Source organism: Terrapene carolina, unplaced genomic scaffold (genome assembly GCF_002925995.2).
Source record: "Terrapene carolina triunguis isolate 2854851 unplaced genomic scaffold, T_m_triunguis-2.0 Scaffold440, whole genome shotgun sequence".
Classification (NCBI taxonomy): domain Eukaryota; kingdom Metazoa; phylum Chordata; order Testudines; family Emydidae; genus Terrapene; species Terrapene triunguis.
In genome coordinates this window covers 378,474-393,566 of record NW_020664791.1, presented here as the reverse complement: position 1 = coordinate 393,566, position 15,093 = coordinate 378,474, and the positions used below count along the sequence as shown (strand labels likewise).

General features: G+C 46.5%; 1 protein-coding gene across 1 annotated transcript in view; it reads right to left on the bottom strand.

The window, feature by feature from the left end:
* The window catches only part of FKBP6 (FKBP prolyl isomerase 6), a 46,221-nt gene that overhangs the window by 24,476 nt on the left and 6,652 nt on the right, over window positions 1-15,093 (bottom strand). The window contains exons 5-8 of the mRNA XM_024210921.2: window positions 14,250-14,369; window positions 12,855-13,049; window positions 12,085-12,194; window positions 8,449-8,539 (exon numbers count right to left, since the gene is read on the bottom strand). Of these exons, the coding sequence (XP_024066689.2) occupies window positions 8,449-8,539; window positions 12,085-12,194; window positions 12,855-13,049; window positions 14,250-14,369 (516 nt within the window). The remainder of the gene's footprint in view (window positions 1-8,448; window positions 8,540-12,084; window positions 12,195-12,854; window positions 13,050-14,249; window positions 14,370-15,093) is intronic.

Sequence of the window (15,093 nt, the reverse complement as noted above, 5' to 3'; positions counted from 1 at the left end):
CTACTGCTTTAAAGCAGCAGTGTCAAACTCATTCTGCAGCAAGGGCAGAACGGCCATTTTGGTTACAGTCCGGGAGTAAAACATTCACAAGCAAGAGGCAAGTTTAGCAGACTTGCCTGAGTGCAGAATAAGCCTCTTCAAGTAAAGATAAATTGTAAGTAAATACAAAATAAAACCTTAACAATAAATGCATTGATGAAATCCCCCTCCGTCCATGAACTCTCCTCCTATTTATTTCCTTCTAGGATCAGTTCCTCACCCCACCAAATCATCATCATTTGGGGATTTTTTCACCCCAAGTGAATTCTCCCCTAACTGCTTTTATCCCAGCCCTTCGGTCCTTTGGGGTGGGGTTGGGAGAAGAATCCCAGTGTTTCTTTGAGGATTCGCTCTCTTCTCTCCCCTCTGTTCCCTGGAGGTGGAGGCAGCAGAAAGGAGCGGAGCTGCCTCCTTGGTCCTGGAAGTGAGGAGCAGCAAGGAGATGCAGCTTTTGCCCTGAGCCAAAGTTGTGGGGAGTTGAAGTGCTGTGCGAAGAGTTCCGCGTCTCCTGGTGCCCCTCAGCAGATAGGCAGCTGCAGGCTGGATTCCTCGGAAGTGCAAGGAGGGCCTGGGGGCTGGGAAGGGTCAGCAGGCTGGATCTGGCCAGTGGGCTGTATGTTTAACAGCCCTGCTTCAAAGAGCTGTGTAAGTGGCTACTGCATGGAATGGGGAAATAAGACAACACTCTGTCTCATCCTATTGAGGAGACGAGCCACCACACGATACACCAGCTGCAGCTTCTCTATGAGCTTCTCGCTCGGTCTCAGGTAAAGCAAGTAACAGTAGGGCAGGCTGGAGGTGCTGAAGGCATGGATCACTAAGTCAGTTACTCATAAGGAGCAAATGGAATCTCACTAGCAGCAAATGAAGGCAGTATTTCCTGTGATTGTTGCTAGCGGGTGTCCAGATCAGCAATTAACCTACAACAACCCCAAGACTTGACGTTGTCCTGATTACTGATGGCCACCTGCCATGATTAAGGCTTAGATGGTGGCACTTATTAATCAGCTCCCACAAGATGCTTCCCTCTTCCACTGGCATCAGTTCAGCCTTTCCCAGAGTTCATCAATACTCCTGTTCCTTCCATGCACCAAGAGAACCGGGATCACTGCTGTCTGGGCTGCTGGTAGTGTAGTCTGTATCATCTCAAAATTTACCACCAAGTGTATGTAGACACTAAATAATCATGACAGGATTGAACCCTGTAGGTCTCCACATCAAACAGCTCTTCAGCAGCTGCTCCTCTCCCTCCCTATCCAGCAGTGTGGGAAACAATGAGAAATCCCAAGAAGGTGGCTGTTCACCCCACAAGTGAATCTCCTGGCTGAAAAACGGGCATAAGTTAGCCCGGCTGCCAGATGACCTTTGACTGCGCTTAAAGCCAAACCAGACTTTAATAAAAGTTAATAAATAGTCTAGGATAGCAGAGAAAGATGAGCAATCTTTTCAGACCACAAACTTTGCTACATATGTTTGTCTCGTGGATACTTGGAAGTACAGCAATATTGTTGTTGTTAGGAAAAGGTTACAAAGGTCAGTCACAGTCTGCTAGGGTTCCATGGTCCAGACAACTACTCTGTGTGTCCAGATGGAAGATCTGACCCCATTTCTATGAAAGATGATGGGGAAGTGTGGGGAGTTGAACTACTGATGCTTTTGCCAAGGCTAGGTGGGATCCTAGTACCTGCACTAACCTGCCCTGTGGGGAGCCCTCCACAATGCTGGACTCGATGTTTTATCTTCCTGGATACTTTATTTCCCAAAGTGTTGAAGTGCACAGAAGAAACCCCTTGCTACGGTCCAGTAAAAAGCCACCTGTCAGAAAAATAAAAAAACCCAAAACACTCTTTTCCTTTCCACTGTGTAAAAGAAGTGTTGACACCCCACTGCAAATAGATCTTTGAGTTCTCTCTCTACAAAGGCATACAGAATACAGAATTCTTAAATATGGCATTTTCACACAGCAAACCTCACTTGGGATCAATCCACCAAGACATTCTTCTTGCCCAGATCAACACCACCAGCATGGAAGACATGGTGATGGATGCACCAATGGATGGAGGTTGCTTTCTAACAGTGGCCATTAGAATGAGCAAATGGATGTAACATATGGTAGAACCTGGATCACTCTCCCCTTTGCGTCAGGCAGAAAGGCCCTGAAAGCCAGCCAGACAAATTTAAAATTATATTTGTTAGACCTCAATACTCATGGCCCCATTCTGCCACCCTGGCTTACTTTGAATAACGCTTGTGACATATTACGGATGCATGGCATATCCAAGGACTATAGCATCAACTTTATAAATGTTACATGTACCTGCATGGCCGAGGTATTGTATTCTAGCTCGATGGGGGAGTTACAGGACTTTCCTGTGGGAACTAAAATCACTGCAGGGTAATTAACACAAATCCCCAGGCTGGTAACCAGCCTGGAGAAGACTTGCACCTTGTGGAAAGTGGCACAGACTGGTTTGACCTGGTTAAAGAGATCCTGGTAAACAAGGAACTGAAAATTGTATGAGGTGTCCACCCTAGCATAAGGGGAGAGATCACTCTCACATAATCCAAGCTCTTCATTGTTAAGACCTGGTTTTGTAATGCTTTTTGTTCTAAATAAATACTACTCTGCTTTATGGCCGCTGGCTGGTCCTTGGTTAACTCGATCATTGCTCCATGAGAACAGGACTGCAGGTGCTGAACTAAAGGGGGATTGCCCCAGCCACTACTTTCCAAAGGATTCCAACCTCGGTGTCTAAGGCACTTGTAGACACAAGTCTGGGGATCAATAACTACAGTACTTGAAGTTCTGGCACATATTTTATCTGTGGGTTGCTCTGAGCTCATCCTTTGCTACCCGCAGCATTGTGTGTGCCATGAGCTGGCTTGAACCCTGACTGGGAAGGGAGGGATTGAGGGGATCAGCAAGAGTCACATGCTACTGAAGCTGCTTCGCTACCGCGCCTCATAATGAAGATTGTTGGCATAAAGCACTTAGAAGAGAATCAGACTATAGCATGTCTCAAGGCAAGTGCTCGACTGCCCCCAGGGAGACAGTGACGATCTCTCAGCACTAGAACAGCTAGTCGGGGCACATAGCCAAGCTGCGGGTGGGTGGTGTGCAGGGGCCTGTATTCTAAGCTATCCAAGGTAACAAATGCAGCTTAGCCAGTGATAGAAAACGGTTTATAAAAACAAGCCAAAGCTGGAGACCAATGCTGGTACAAACTGGATTGTTAACGTTAAAAGGACAAGCTTCAGGTTAAGTCACCGGTTGGCAGGACAACAATCGGAAAGATTCTCTAAATGGGAGGAGGTGGTTAGGTTGAAATCAAAATGCTCTGACTGGTTAATCACAATGGGAAGAGGCTGCCTCCCCAAATCATGGCTGCTGCTGCCCCTCCTGTCTCCTGGGATCCACCGGGCTTCCACTGGCCTGACCAAAGCAAGCCAGAGAGGGAACCCGATGACATACCCACCTGTATGTCAAGATCCTGAACATCTGGAATGTGACCCTACGGTTCTGCTGTTAAACCCTCCCCATAGAAGAGGAAGGACAAGGAGGTCTCTCTTTTTGCCCCGTCTAACAAGAGCCTGGCTTAACTGGCCAAGACAACTCCACTTTTTGCAACACTGCTATGCGCCTGTGACCAGAAAGCAATACCTCCAACAGCGCAATGTTGGTTCAGTTTGCCAGATCTCAGAATAGCGAACAGCAGCATGTTTCTCTCCAGCAGCTAGGTTGCAAGTGAAAATAAGCAGAGACAGAAGACAGATAATGTATCTTTTGTTAACCTTTCTTTCTCCCTGTGTTTCTATTAAGACAAACAGGATTGGACTTCAACAGCAACATTTAAAATAACTTTCTTCCACTTCCAAAAAAAGAACAGATCAAATCATTTAAAGAGACCATCAAGCAGTGACTTCCCCCCCAAAAGAGATTCTGTACAGTGAAAGTGAATATGGAAAACAGTTAAAATAAATGCCTTAATTCTTTAAGTTTTAAAGCATTTAACTGTTTTCCTTTTTGTGTGTGCTTAGTAAGGGGTTGAGAAGATTTAGGATGATTACAATGGGAATAATGCCAGTGCAGACACAAAACACCAGACCACACTTAATTGCTTAAATATTATAGAAGCATGCCAGGTTTTTTATCAACATCTTTTCCCTTGCTGGGTCTGAGATGCCCCCTAACCACCACAACAGTGGCATGGACTTGTCAGTCCCACGTGTGGAACTAAGCTCAGTTCTCAAAGTGGATGGTGGAATGCTGTTTTCTGCTCCAATGTTATTCTCTCAGGACCCAAAGGTTATCAGATTCTCACAGTTCTGTCAGCAAAAGAGGAGCACTCCTGTGCTTATCAGTAGGCAGTCTGGGTTTATTAGGCCTAGAAGTCAGAACGGTTCCTTTGGTTGGGCTCTGGCAGATGCTATGATCACAGAGGAGATCTGCAGCATTCTGCCTGCATAGAGGGTCTTCGTACTGACACTTCAGCCTCAGCAGAATTGATCATAGAACCATGGTGACCTGTGCGGGCAGTGAAATGGAACAGGGCCATTGATCCCGAGGGAGGAGGACTTCCCTGCTGTGCAGTTTTGGAAGCCTATGAGGTCGATCAGTCTTTGTGGACAGGTCTATTTATTTAGCTGCTAATAGATCGGATTGGGAGTGGGGCTGGAGAAGTTTCTAAATTGAACCTGGAGTTGATTATGGATTAGGATAAGAAGCTGACTGCTACATCTCTACTCACTGCAGACTAGACCCAGCGTGTGACTGTCCGACGCTACTAGTCTGGATGTAAGCCATGATTGCTCCTGGGAAGCAGAGATTATTGGCCAGCTGATTCAGCCGGCTTTATAAGGGTGGAGCTGGTTCTTTTGAGTGCAGTGGACTCCACTGTCGAGTTTGACTTAAGCTCCTTCAGTTCCAGGTGGAAGTTGGTAGTTACGCTTGATGGGCACATCTCCTGTTGCCATTCGGGACTGGTACTCCAGCATGTACACTCAGAAGGATTTTGATTTAAGAGTGTGGCTCTCTTGCATGGCCTCAGATGCAAACCCTAGAGACATGCCTTATTTACCAGCCTTGGAGCATATCTGAGCTGAGAGCATAGGGCTGGCAGAGTTCCCCAGCCACATTTTGGAGATACGCAGGTCAGGGTATCTCAGCCAAGATCAGACCATATATGAAGGTTTCTGTTTTTATGACCTTCATATAGTCATTTGACTGATATAGCCCTTTATTTCCCGCAGGCCAATCCTTCCGTGGCCTTAGAATAGAAGCACCTATGATTGGAAGAAGTTGATGGATTTGCTCACAGGAAAGGTTTAGTGGTATCAAAAAACCCCTGTTCCAAGTTCTTAGCACCAGTTCAAATATTGCAATCGGGATACACATCCAACTCAAAGAGCAGAATTTCTCACCTATACAGCAAAAGACCAATCTCAGAATTCTGAAAGCCTTCCAAACTTCACTTTCGCTAAAGCACATACCATTAACGCACCACAGCCTAGGGAGAGCCAATCCCAATATTCTGAAGCCATGTCCCTGCATCCTCAGCCACTGTGATAAGACATACGGCCACCGTCTCAATAGCATGAAGCAGAACTCCAGATTGACCCTCTGAAGCGATTTTCTCTTATAAGGCAGGGCACACATAGCTTTCTCTGGAACTTGCCTTTGCTGTGGTGATCAGGCAGGAAGAAAGTGGGGGTGGCGGGGTTGTAAGGGGAAGAATGAGTCACTGAAGGTGTTCTTGTTGCCAATTTAGGGATTTCCTAACCCACTGATCTGCTGCTAGACTGCCCACCTGATAACTCTCCTCTGAGAACACATCTTTCCTCAAAGCGTTAGGGTATGTCTACACTACCGCGGTAGTTCGACGGCTGGCAATCGAACTTCCGGGTTCGATTTATCGCGTCTGGTCTGGACGCGATAATTCGAACCAGGAAGTGCTCGCCGTCGACTGCGGTACTCCACCTCAGCGAGAGGAGTACCGCGGAGTCGACGGGGGAGCCTGCCTGCCGCGTGTGGACCGCGTCTGAACCGCGGTAAATTCGAACTAAGGTATGTCGACTTCAGCTACGTTATTCACGTAGCTGAAGTTGCGTACCTTAGATCGAATTGGGGTGTTAGTGTAGACCAGGCCTTAGTGACCAGATGTTCCGTTTTTAAAGGGACAGTGCCATATTTAAGCCCTCCTGAAAGTGTCACGACTTTTTCTTTAAAAAAAACACACCACAGGCAAATTGTCCTGTATTTTCTGTCTCCCCCTCCCATCAGTACTGGCGGGTCCTGCTGCTGGCCGGATCCCTGCTAGTCAGATGCCCACCCGCCAGCGGTGAGTGGGGTCCAGGGTGGGTGTGAAAGGCTGGTGGCGGGACGAAGATGCAGCGTGCGGGGCCGGCCACTCCCCCGGCTGGTCCATTAGCGCAGCCCTCACTGCATGCCGGCTCTCAGCCAGCAGGGCCCCACCCCTCGTCCCATTTCCGGCCGGCGCTGGCTGCGAGCCGTGGTGGCTGGTGAGTGTGGGCAGGCACCAGGTGGCCGGTTACATGTCGCCTCTGCTGCCCACCCATCAGCCCTTTATGTGCTCCCACTCTTGCTGTCCTCTCTCTGCTTTGCCCTTTCCCCCCCGCGCTGCTCCTCCATATCTCCCCCAGCGGGGCACGTCCCACTCCCAGCGTTGTGCGGAGAACCAGCCCGGTTGGAGTGCTCAGCTCACCAACAGCCTGGCTGGGCTGGCGCCCCGGGAAAGCCCAATACCCGCTGGCCCAGGGCACTAGCCGGGAGAAGCCAAGCCCTGCATGTGCCAAAGCCCCACACAGCGCCGGCACGGGGAAGCTTCTCAACTAAGCTCTGGAGTGGGGGGGAGGGGGGAGAAAGCGATTTCCAGCCTGTTCACGCCCTGAACCTGCAGGCTCTACAGCAGCCCCCGGGGCAGGGGCTTAGCACCCTCTTTGCCCTCCTCCCCCACTCTGGGTCCTTCCCCCAGGGAGCGCCGGGCTGCTCCGTCCCCTGGGCACCCTCCCCTACTGAGCCGCCTCTCTGGCCGGGTTCCTTGAAGCCTCTGCAATCAGGTTCCCTGGGCTCTGGTGCACAACGCATCTTTAGGGCTTAACCTCTTCCTGCCCACGCTGTAGCCGGGGTTATGTCAGTGGCCAGCAGCAGCCTGAAGGTGTTAGCTGCCTTTCGACACTGTGCGGGCAGAAAGGGACAAGCTGCTTCCAGCCACACGGGAGGAGACGAGATGAGCTCTGCAAAGACACAAGCCAGGTCATCCCTTCCCCTGCCTCCTCCCCTGTGGTTGGAAGCAGCTCCCATCCCTCCTGCACAGAGCTGAAAGGCTGCTGCTCGCCACATTCTGGTGTGAACCCTGGCAGAAATCTGGGAGGGGGGAGGGATGTGACCCTGCATCTCCCCCCACCCTACCCCACGTGTTGCCTTGGGAAGACAAGGCACCAGGAGAGGTGGGTCTGTCCAGGGGGCCAGTCAGGCATGGAGGGCGGAGAGCACCGAGCAGGGAAGGCTGGGTCGGTTGGTCACTCCCCCACCATGTGAGAGAGGTGTACAGGAGTGAGTGAGTGAGTGTGTGTGTGTGTGTGTGGGTATGTCTACACCCAGCCGCTAGTTCGGCGGCTGGGAATCAAAGTTCTGGGTTCGACTTATCGCGTCTTGTCTGGACGCGATAAGTCGAACCAGGAAGTGATCGCCGTCGACTGCGGTACTCCAGATAGACGAGAGGAGTACCGCGGCGTCGACGGGGGAGCCTGCCTGCCGCGTGTGGACCGAGGTAAGTTCGAACTAAGGTACGTCGACTTCAGCTACGTTATTCACGTAGCTGAAGTTGCGTACCTTAGTTCGAATTGGGGGGTAAGTGTAGACCAAGCCTTAGTGTGTGTGAGAGACCTCTCCCTGTGTGTATTGGGGGGGGAGACAGGATGGGGGTGTGTGTCACCCCTCCCTATGTGAACCCTAAAGCCCTAAAGATAAGAAGGGAAATAAAAAGAATCCAGCTAGGCAGTATTTCTTTTTAACAGGGGCTCAGTCAACTTGATGTTAATTTCAACGTTTGTACTGCCTAGTTCTGACTGATTGCCGTTGAACTCGCTTGAATATGAGTAATTTTACCAGGTGTCCCGTATTCAGCACAGGGAAATATGGTCATCCTACAAAGTGTAGACAACATTTTACAGGTCCAGAAGTTAGGGTTGGACAATACCTTACTGCCACACTCCACTACAAACATTCCTACGTTAGGTTCTTCCTCTGCAGCTTTCAGGCAGAGGAGAGAAATTATGTTCAGCAGTTTTGTGGTTGCCAGTGAATACAAGCCCAGGCAAGACATGAAGATCTGAAAAGAAACAAACCTGTTTCAACCCACATGCTCCTCTTGACTGTTTGTTTGTTACCTTTATTTCTGGTTCCACAGGAGAAAAGCTGAGAGGAGCAAACATTCGGCAGCACATTTCCTTCTCCTTATCCATGTAGTCCCTGTAACAGCTGCAAAATCGGGCACATTGTTACAGGATGGCTATTTCGACAGCTAAACCAATATGTACACCGATACGGAGGGAAGAACTGCTCTGAACAGGGCTATACCAGGACAAGATCACGGGTGTAAATGGCTCAACACAGACAGACTTATTACCTTTTCGACTGTACTAAAAACGTGATTTTTGATCCTATACAAACAGAATTATGTTGCAGAGTTGGAGGTATCCAAGACCAAGTCTTTTTTGAGCCATAACTACCACCAAGTAAAATACACCTCTACACTCCAGACACAAATCTCACCATAAGAAACAACCTTATTCTTTCAGTTTTGGAAACGTAGGTAAAACAGGGAGGACACATCTAGGTGGCATAGTAGGTTCAAACATTTTACCTTTAGAGATCCAAGTAGAGTCCACGTGAAAGCAAAAGTCAGTCTAGATGACACTTGTTCACATCACGAAAGCCATCACAACCCAACAAAATGGGGAACTTACCACAGCTAACAAAAGCTGTGCTCATAAGCACCAAATGCGTTTGGCAGCATTTCTAATGGCTCTGTAACCTCCAAAAAAATCATGCTTTGGTGGGATCTTGCCTACATTAGCCCCACTGAGAACAAGCTTAGATTTTCCATCACAATTTGACTTTTGACACAGCTGAATTATGGTTTTAGCTGTGGTTTTTCAATACTCTGTTAAACAGTGAAATCCAGTTATTGAATGAGCTCTATGGATTACAAGAACTATAAAAGAGCTGGGTATTACTAATCAATATACTCTGTTTTTCAAAAACAACTTAAATAGGCAAGTCGAAAACCTTTTGAGAGCTAGGTATTATTTTAAGAAGTGCTGGAGAACAGAGCTCCACCAAACGATGGAATGATTTAGTTAGTGTCGGTCCTGCTTTGAGCAGGGGGTTGAGCTAGATGACCTCCAGAGGTCTCGTCCAACCCTAATATTCTATGATTCTAAACACAGAAAGTCTCCTTCAGCTGGTATGGATTGTTTTGGATTAATAAAATCATGAGTGGTGTGGAGAAAGTGAATAAGGAAAAGTTATTTACTTGTTCCCATAACATAAGAACTAGGGGCCACCAAATGAAATTAATGGGCAGCAGGTTTAAAACAAATAAAAGGAAGTTCTTCTTCACATAGCGCACAGTCAACCTGGGGAACTCCTTGCCTGAGGAGGTTGTGAAACCCTGTTATAGTCCTAGCCTTAAAAGAGAACTAGATAAATTCATGGAGGTTAAGTCCATTAATGGCTATTAGCCAGGACAGGTAAGGAATGGTGTCCCTAGCCTCTGTTTGTCAGAGGGTGGAGATGGATGGCAGGAGAGAGATCACTTATACTCCATCTTTTGTAGTTTTTCCCAGATCACATCAAGGAGCCCTAGAGGTGTGCCAATTTGACAAAGCTAAACAGATTTAGCCAGTTACCTCACATTCAGCCTGAAAACATTGTTTTCTTCTATTGTACATTAATTTTTTTTTAGATTAGTAAAGTGCAAAAAAAAAAAAAAGATGATAATGCCAATTTTAATTTCTGACACCAACCCACAGAAGCAGAAACTGCAAACTGACATTCTCTTAGCCAGCTCCTCCATTGTGCTCAAGTTCCAGGGTGTATGCTTTTTAAGTTGCACATGCTGCAGCACCCAAAGACAAAAGGGAGAGAAGACGACAAACCTGAATTCAACCTGGACTCTAGAGCACCTTGTTAGTTGTCTGTGGTTTAGAAATATTTTATATCTGATGGGTTTTATTTTGCTCAGCTCACACCTAAGAAAAAGATTAGGATTAGCCCATAAAAGTCAAGAGAGCCACACACACCTTATATTGGTCAGAATTAGACCCTATATCTATCTATCATCAAGAGTCTTGACGAAAACTTAGACGGTCTAAACTGTATATAAGATCTTACATGAAGCTACCCAGAATCAATGACTTCTTGGGCATCCTAGTACAGTACAGATCAGTACACAAGCTATAAGACTGGATCCAAAATCTAGTCCTGAATCTAATAGGCTAACCACCTAGTCATCCAGAATCATTTTATAATTACTGCTTGTTTAGCTGTGTTTGTAATGCATTTAGCCCCTTGGGATTTAGATATATAATTGACAGATTAAGATGCTGAACATCATATTTCATAATATCTCATCAACATCCACTGCCCTCTGTAAAGCAGGCTGCAACTTACAACCTGATTACAATTTACAAACAGATTAACAGCACAAAACTGAGGTCTGAGAAATAGAGCCTTTCACCCACACTCGTAATGCAACTTTCCACAACTGGAGAAAGGAACATTCAAGCCCACGCCTCAATGGGGGGCATCATTTCCCATCCCTTTACTTCTCTCTTCTTCTGCCTTCTCGAAGGGCACAGAAATAATGCTCCTGGTCTCTCATAACACCAGGTCCACTTCACTTCCTTTGCTCTGTATTTTCTCTAGTCTAATTCATGGGCAGGGCAAAGAACTAGAGGTTTGCGAAAGGGCCAGGCAATACCCACACTGCAAGCACTTCAACCAAGGCAAGACGTTGTCATGCCAGAGAGCTGAAGAGTGGAATGTCCTGACATATGCAGGGCAGCGAAGAGGTAAGCTTTCACCTCTGCCATTACAGACTTGGCCTGGAGCGGACCTGGGCTGACCAGAATGAAACTGGTTAGTTCGACCCAATGGCTGTTCTGATGCCGACCTAAAGTGAGTTGGTGACCTCGCTGTAGCTCTGAGGTCCTCATTGCATAGTTCCCAAAAGTGTTTGCAACATAACTGGCACGAACAGCTCCTTTGTTGGTATTTCCCCAAGACGACAAGAACAGAATGCAATGGGGACACTAGAGTTGGTCTCATGAAAACGTGACCAAGCACATTGGTAGGGAAGACTGTGCTGCGACTGCTTGTGTTGTACTTCTTCTGGGGGCAAACAAAGTTTATTTCTCCAAGACTGTTGATTTATCATCACCAAGGCAGCATGAAATTTGCTTTGCAAACACTAACTGATTTGCGGGGAGATCTGGACAGTGCTGTAAGTGGTAAGTATCATCCTCAATAGTGGAAAAGCAGGGGAAGTCAACCAACACATCTTAAAGGAAACAGGACCTTCTCGAAGTGAACTCTAATGTACAATATTTTATTGATGTCAAGATATTTCAGCACTCCCAGCCTAGCCTGTCATCAACAGCCTGCCCTACCCACTCGAGTGAAGTGTATAGCAGCTGCAACAGAGATATTCCCCCCAGAGCAATTGTATGGAAACAGTGGATCTCTGTCATGTACTCACGAGTCACTCTGAAGTATTGCATCTGCAAATTAATCAAACTAAATCCCCCCCCCCCTTTTTAAAGACTTGTGTTTCCAGAGCTCAACCATTTGCTGATTTAATCTTTACAAAAGCTAATCTGCTCGCTCTTTCTTTTAACACATTCTAGAGAGAATTTCTAGACAGTTATTTGCCTTGTGGAAGGTATTGAAGTGTGTATTTTTTTGTCCACCTAAGCAATCTCTCCCCCACCTCTCACAATAGCGAAAAGGAGTTCTCTCACCTGGCCAGCTTTTTCAGCTCATTGTTAATATCGTGGTTAAAGGGCTGTTCTTTTTGAGCTCTGACAAGGAAATCCCGAGCTTTTTCATATTCTGTCAGAGAGAGACAAGCCTGTCATTGAAAGAAGGACAAGAATTAGAGAATAAATATCTACTCACAGTAGCTCTTCAGGATTACTTTATGGGAATACACCTCTACCCCGACATAACACGACCCGACATAACACGGTAAAGCAGTGCTCCGGGGGGGCGGGGCTGCGCACTCTGGGGGATCAAAGCAAGTTCGATATAATGCGGTTTCACCTATAACGCGGTAAGATTTTTTGGCTCCCGAGGACAGCGTTATATCGAGGTAGAGATGTACATGTTTCAAGTTTTGGAAATAAGTAATTCCTAAACAACTGTCTGAATCCATGAAAAAACGGAGCTATGCAATGTATTTGCAAAGGGCCAGGTTTTCAGACATGAGCATTCAGCACAACTCCCACCAACTATTATGGTAGCTGCGGACACACAGCACATCTGAAAGCCTGGTCCAGTATTTCTAACTGATTTTCTGAGCGGCTCATTTTATTCTATTGCAGGTCTTCCCCACAGACTAGCAAGGCTGGGGTTTAGCTTGATGCAACCTCTTAACCCACAGACACTCCATGCATCTGAAGAAGTGGGTTTTTTACCCACAAAAGCTTATGTCCAAATAAATCTGTTAGTCTTTAAGGTGCCACTGGACACTGGTTTTTTTAACCCAACAGAGGAATCTACTTTTGCTCACCTGGCCACACCTGAATAACGCTTTGGCATTTCTCTCGTCGATCTCCAGCGCCTTTTCTCCATATGTCAGAGCTCGGACAGGACGCTCCAGCTTCAGGTAAGTAAATGATAGATTCAGGAACACAAGCAGTTTGGCAGCATCAATCTGGCACTGCTCATCCCCACTGGAAGGCCTGCGACACAGGATCAAAGAGGCCTGGGCAGATGGGATTAAAAAAACCATAGAAATAATGCATGGTGCATACGTTTGTGGAAAATTGAGGACTTTATCTGACCACTGATCTAGAGAGAGACACATCAACTTAACCACCTTTGAAACAGATTTCAGATAAAAAGCCAAAAAATAGAATTTGCAGGATGCATCCTGAACATGACCAATCAGCTCAGTCATTTGCAGTTGTGGCACAGCATACCTCTTCCGCTCCTTGCTGACTGAGATTAGACCAGGGACCTGGTTTCTGGTTTTGATTTTGAAGTGCCTAGCTCACTGTGAATGCTACATAGGTTGTTTGGAATTGCTGTTTTTTCTAATATGCAGAAAGGAAAATCTCACACATTTTAGAAGTGTGGGTAGAAGAGGAAACCATCCACAGAAATTTCACTTAAGTACATCCCCGCACAGGCAAAAGTGGCGGTAGAGAAGGTATCCTCAACAGAAACAAAATTTCTGTAAGACACAAACACTCATGTCCTAGCTAAAGACTGGGAGTGGGAGCACAGCTTGTGGCATTAGAAACAAAAAGATAAAGTCTCCCAGCAACAGGGGATGGGGTAACATTTCCTTGTTGGGAGACTACGAGTACAATTTTCAAAAGCACTTCAGTGATTTAGAGGGACTAGACTTTTAATAAATCTTGGTGTTCTGAGAGTCTAAGTCACTTCTGAAAATTTTATCTCAGAGCTCCCTCCTGGCCCAAGGCCATGCTCTAGGGATAGGCTCTCCTCTTTCTGCTGAAAGCTGTGCTGGAGGATTCCAGCTAGGTGACGGTCGCAAGTGAAGTAATGTTGTTCAAAGCCTACAAAGCCATTTCTAGAACTTGAGATGTATTCCAAGCACACCAACCCATCTGTACGTTTCCTGCCGATACTAACTGGGACCGGCAAGGTGTAAATGTGGGGGAAGCAGGTTCACAGACTAGTACCAACCTGTATTTCCTTTCATTGCTGTTCAACACATACCTTGGCTGAGCATACAAAGACAGCTGCTTCATACTGTCCTTAAATTATCAACTTCGAACAGAATTTAAAACTTTCACTTAACTGTGTTTCCCAGGTGTATTATGCTAGAGGGTAATTGTTCTCTAAACTGTTTTCCACTTTGTGCTTCCAGCTAATGCTTAGTTGTCACTTACTATCTTCTATAGACTGCATAACCCTGTCATCCTTGTTTTATTACCCGCTTGTATCTCTTTCTGGCATCCATGAAGTGCTTCTGGCGGAAGAGGTAATTGCCAAACTCCCTCTCTGTGTTTGCCACTTTCAGCACCTGCTGTAGTGGGAACGTATCCTGCTGCTCCTGTGTACAGAAGCCAAAATTCAGCTGATTAGTAGACACAAAATAGGACTGCTGAGACAAGTAGCAAGTACCTATTGCACTTCCAAGTGGTCAGACAAGGGAGTAACATTCAAAGTCTAACACATACAGCGTTGGTATAAGAACAGCTGCACAAAGGACACAGGAGGACTGTAGCAACAATAGGCCTATCTTTAGGAGTGGAAGCCATCCAACCAAAGAGTGACGCTGGGAAAGGTCAGCTCAGGAGCAAAGAAAATACCCTCCCCAACCTAACAAACATTGATAAGAATGTACTACGTGGGCCTTGAGCTGTTCTACATAAATTCAGTTCCACTAGAGGGAGCTACACTCCAAGATTCTTGTAGGACTCGCTAGAAATGCGCAGCTGACTAGCTTCTCCCCTGGATTACACTCTGAGTTACGGTACGAATAAGCAAACATGTTTATTTGCAAACATGCAAAGCAGTTTTAAGAACTACAGCTTCAGTTTGCTTTAATGCTTCTCCCAAGAATCTATTTTCTTTAATTTACACTTTGAAATGTTCTTGACACAGGCTGGGAAGGGGGGAAGTTTCAACTGTGAGGGAAATCTGGAAGATTTTAGGGCCAAACCTTCAACTGGTTGTAAACAGATGTAGCCCCATTGACTTCACTGGGCTGGAACAGCATTTTTTAAGTCATATTAAGCATCTCTGCCTGCTTTATTTTCTTTGCAAGCTACAGG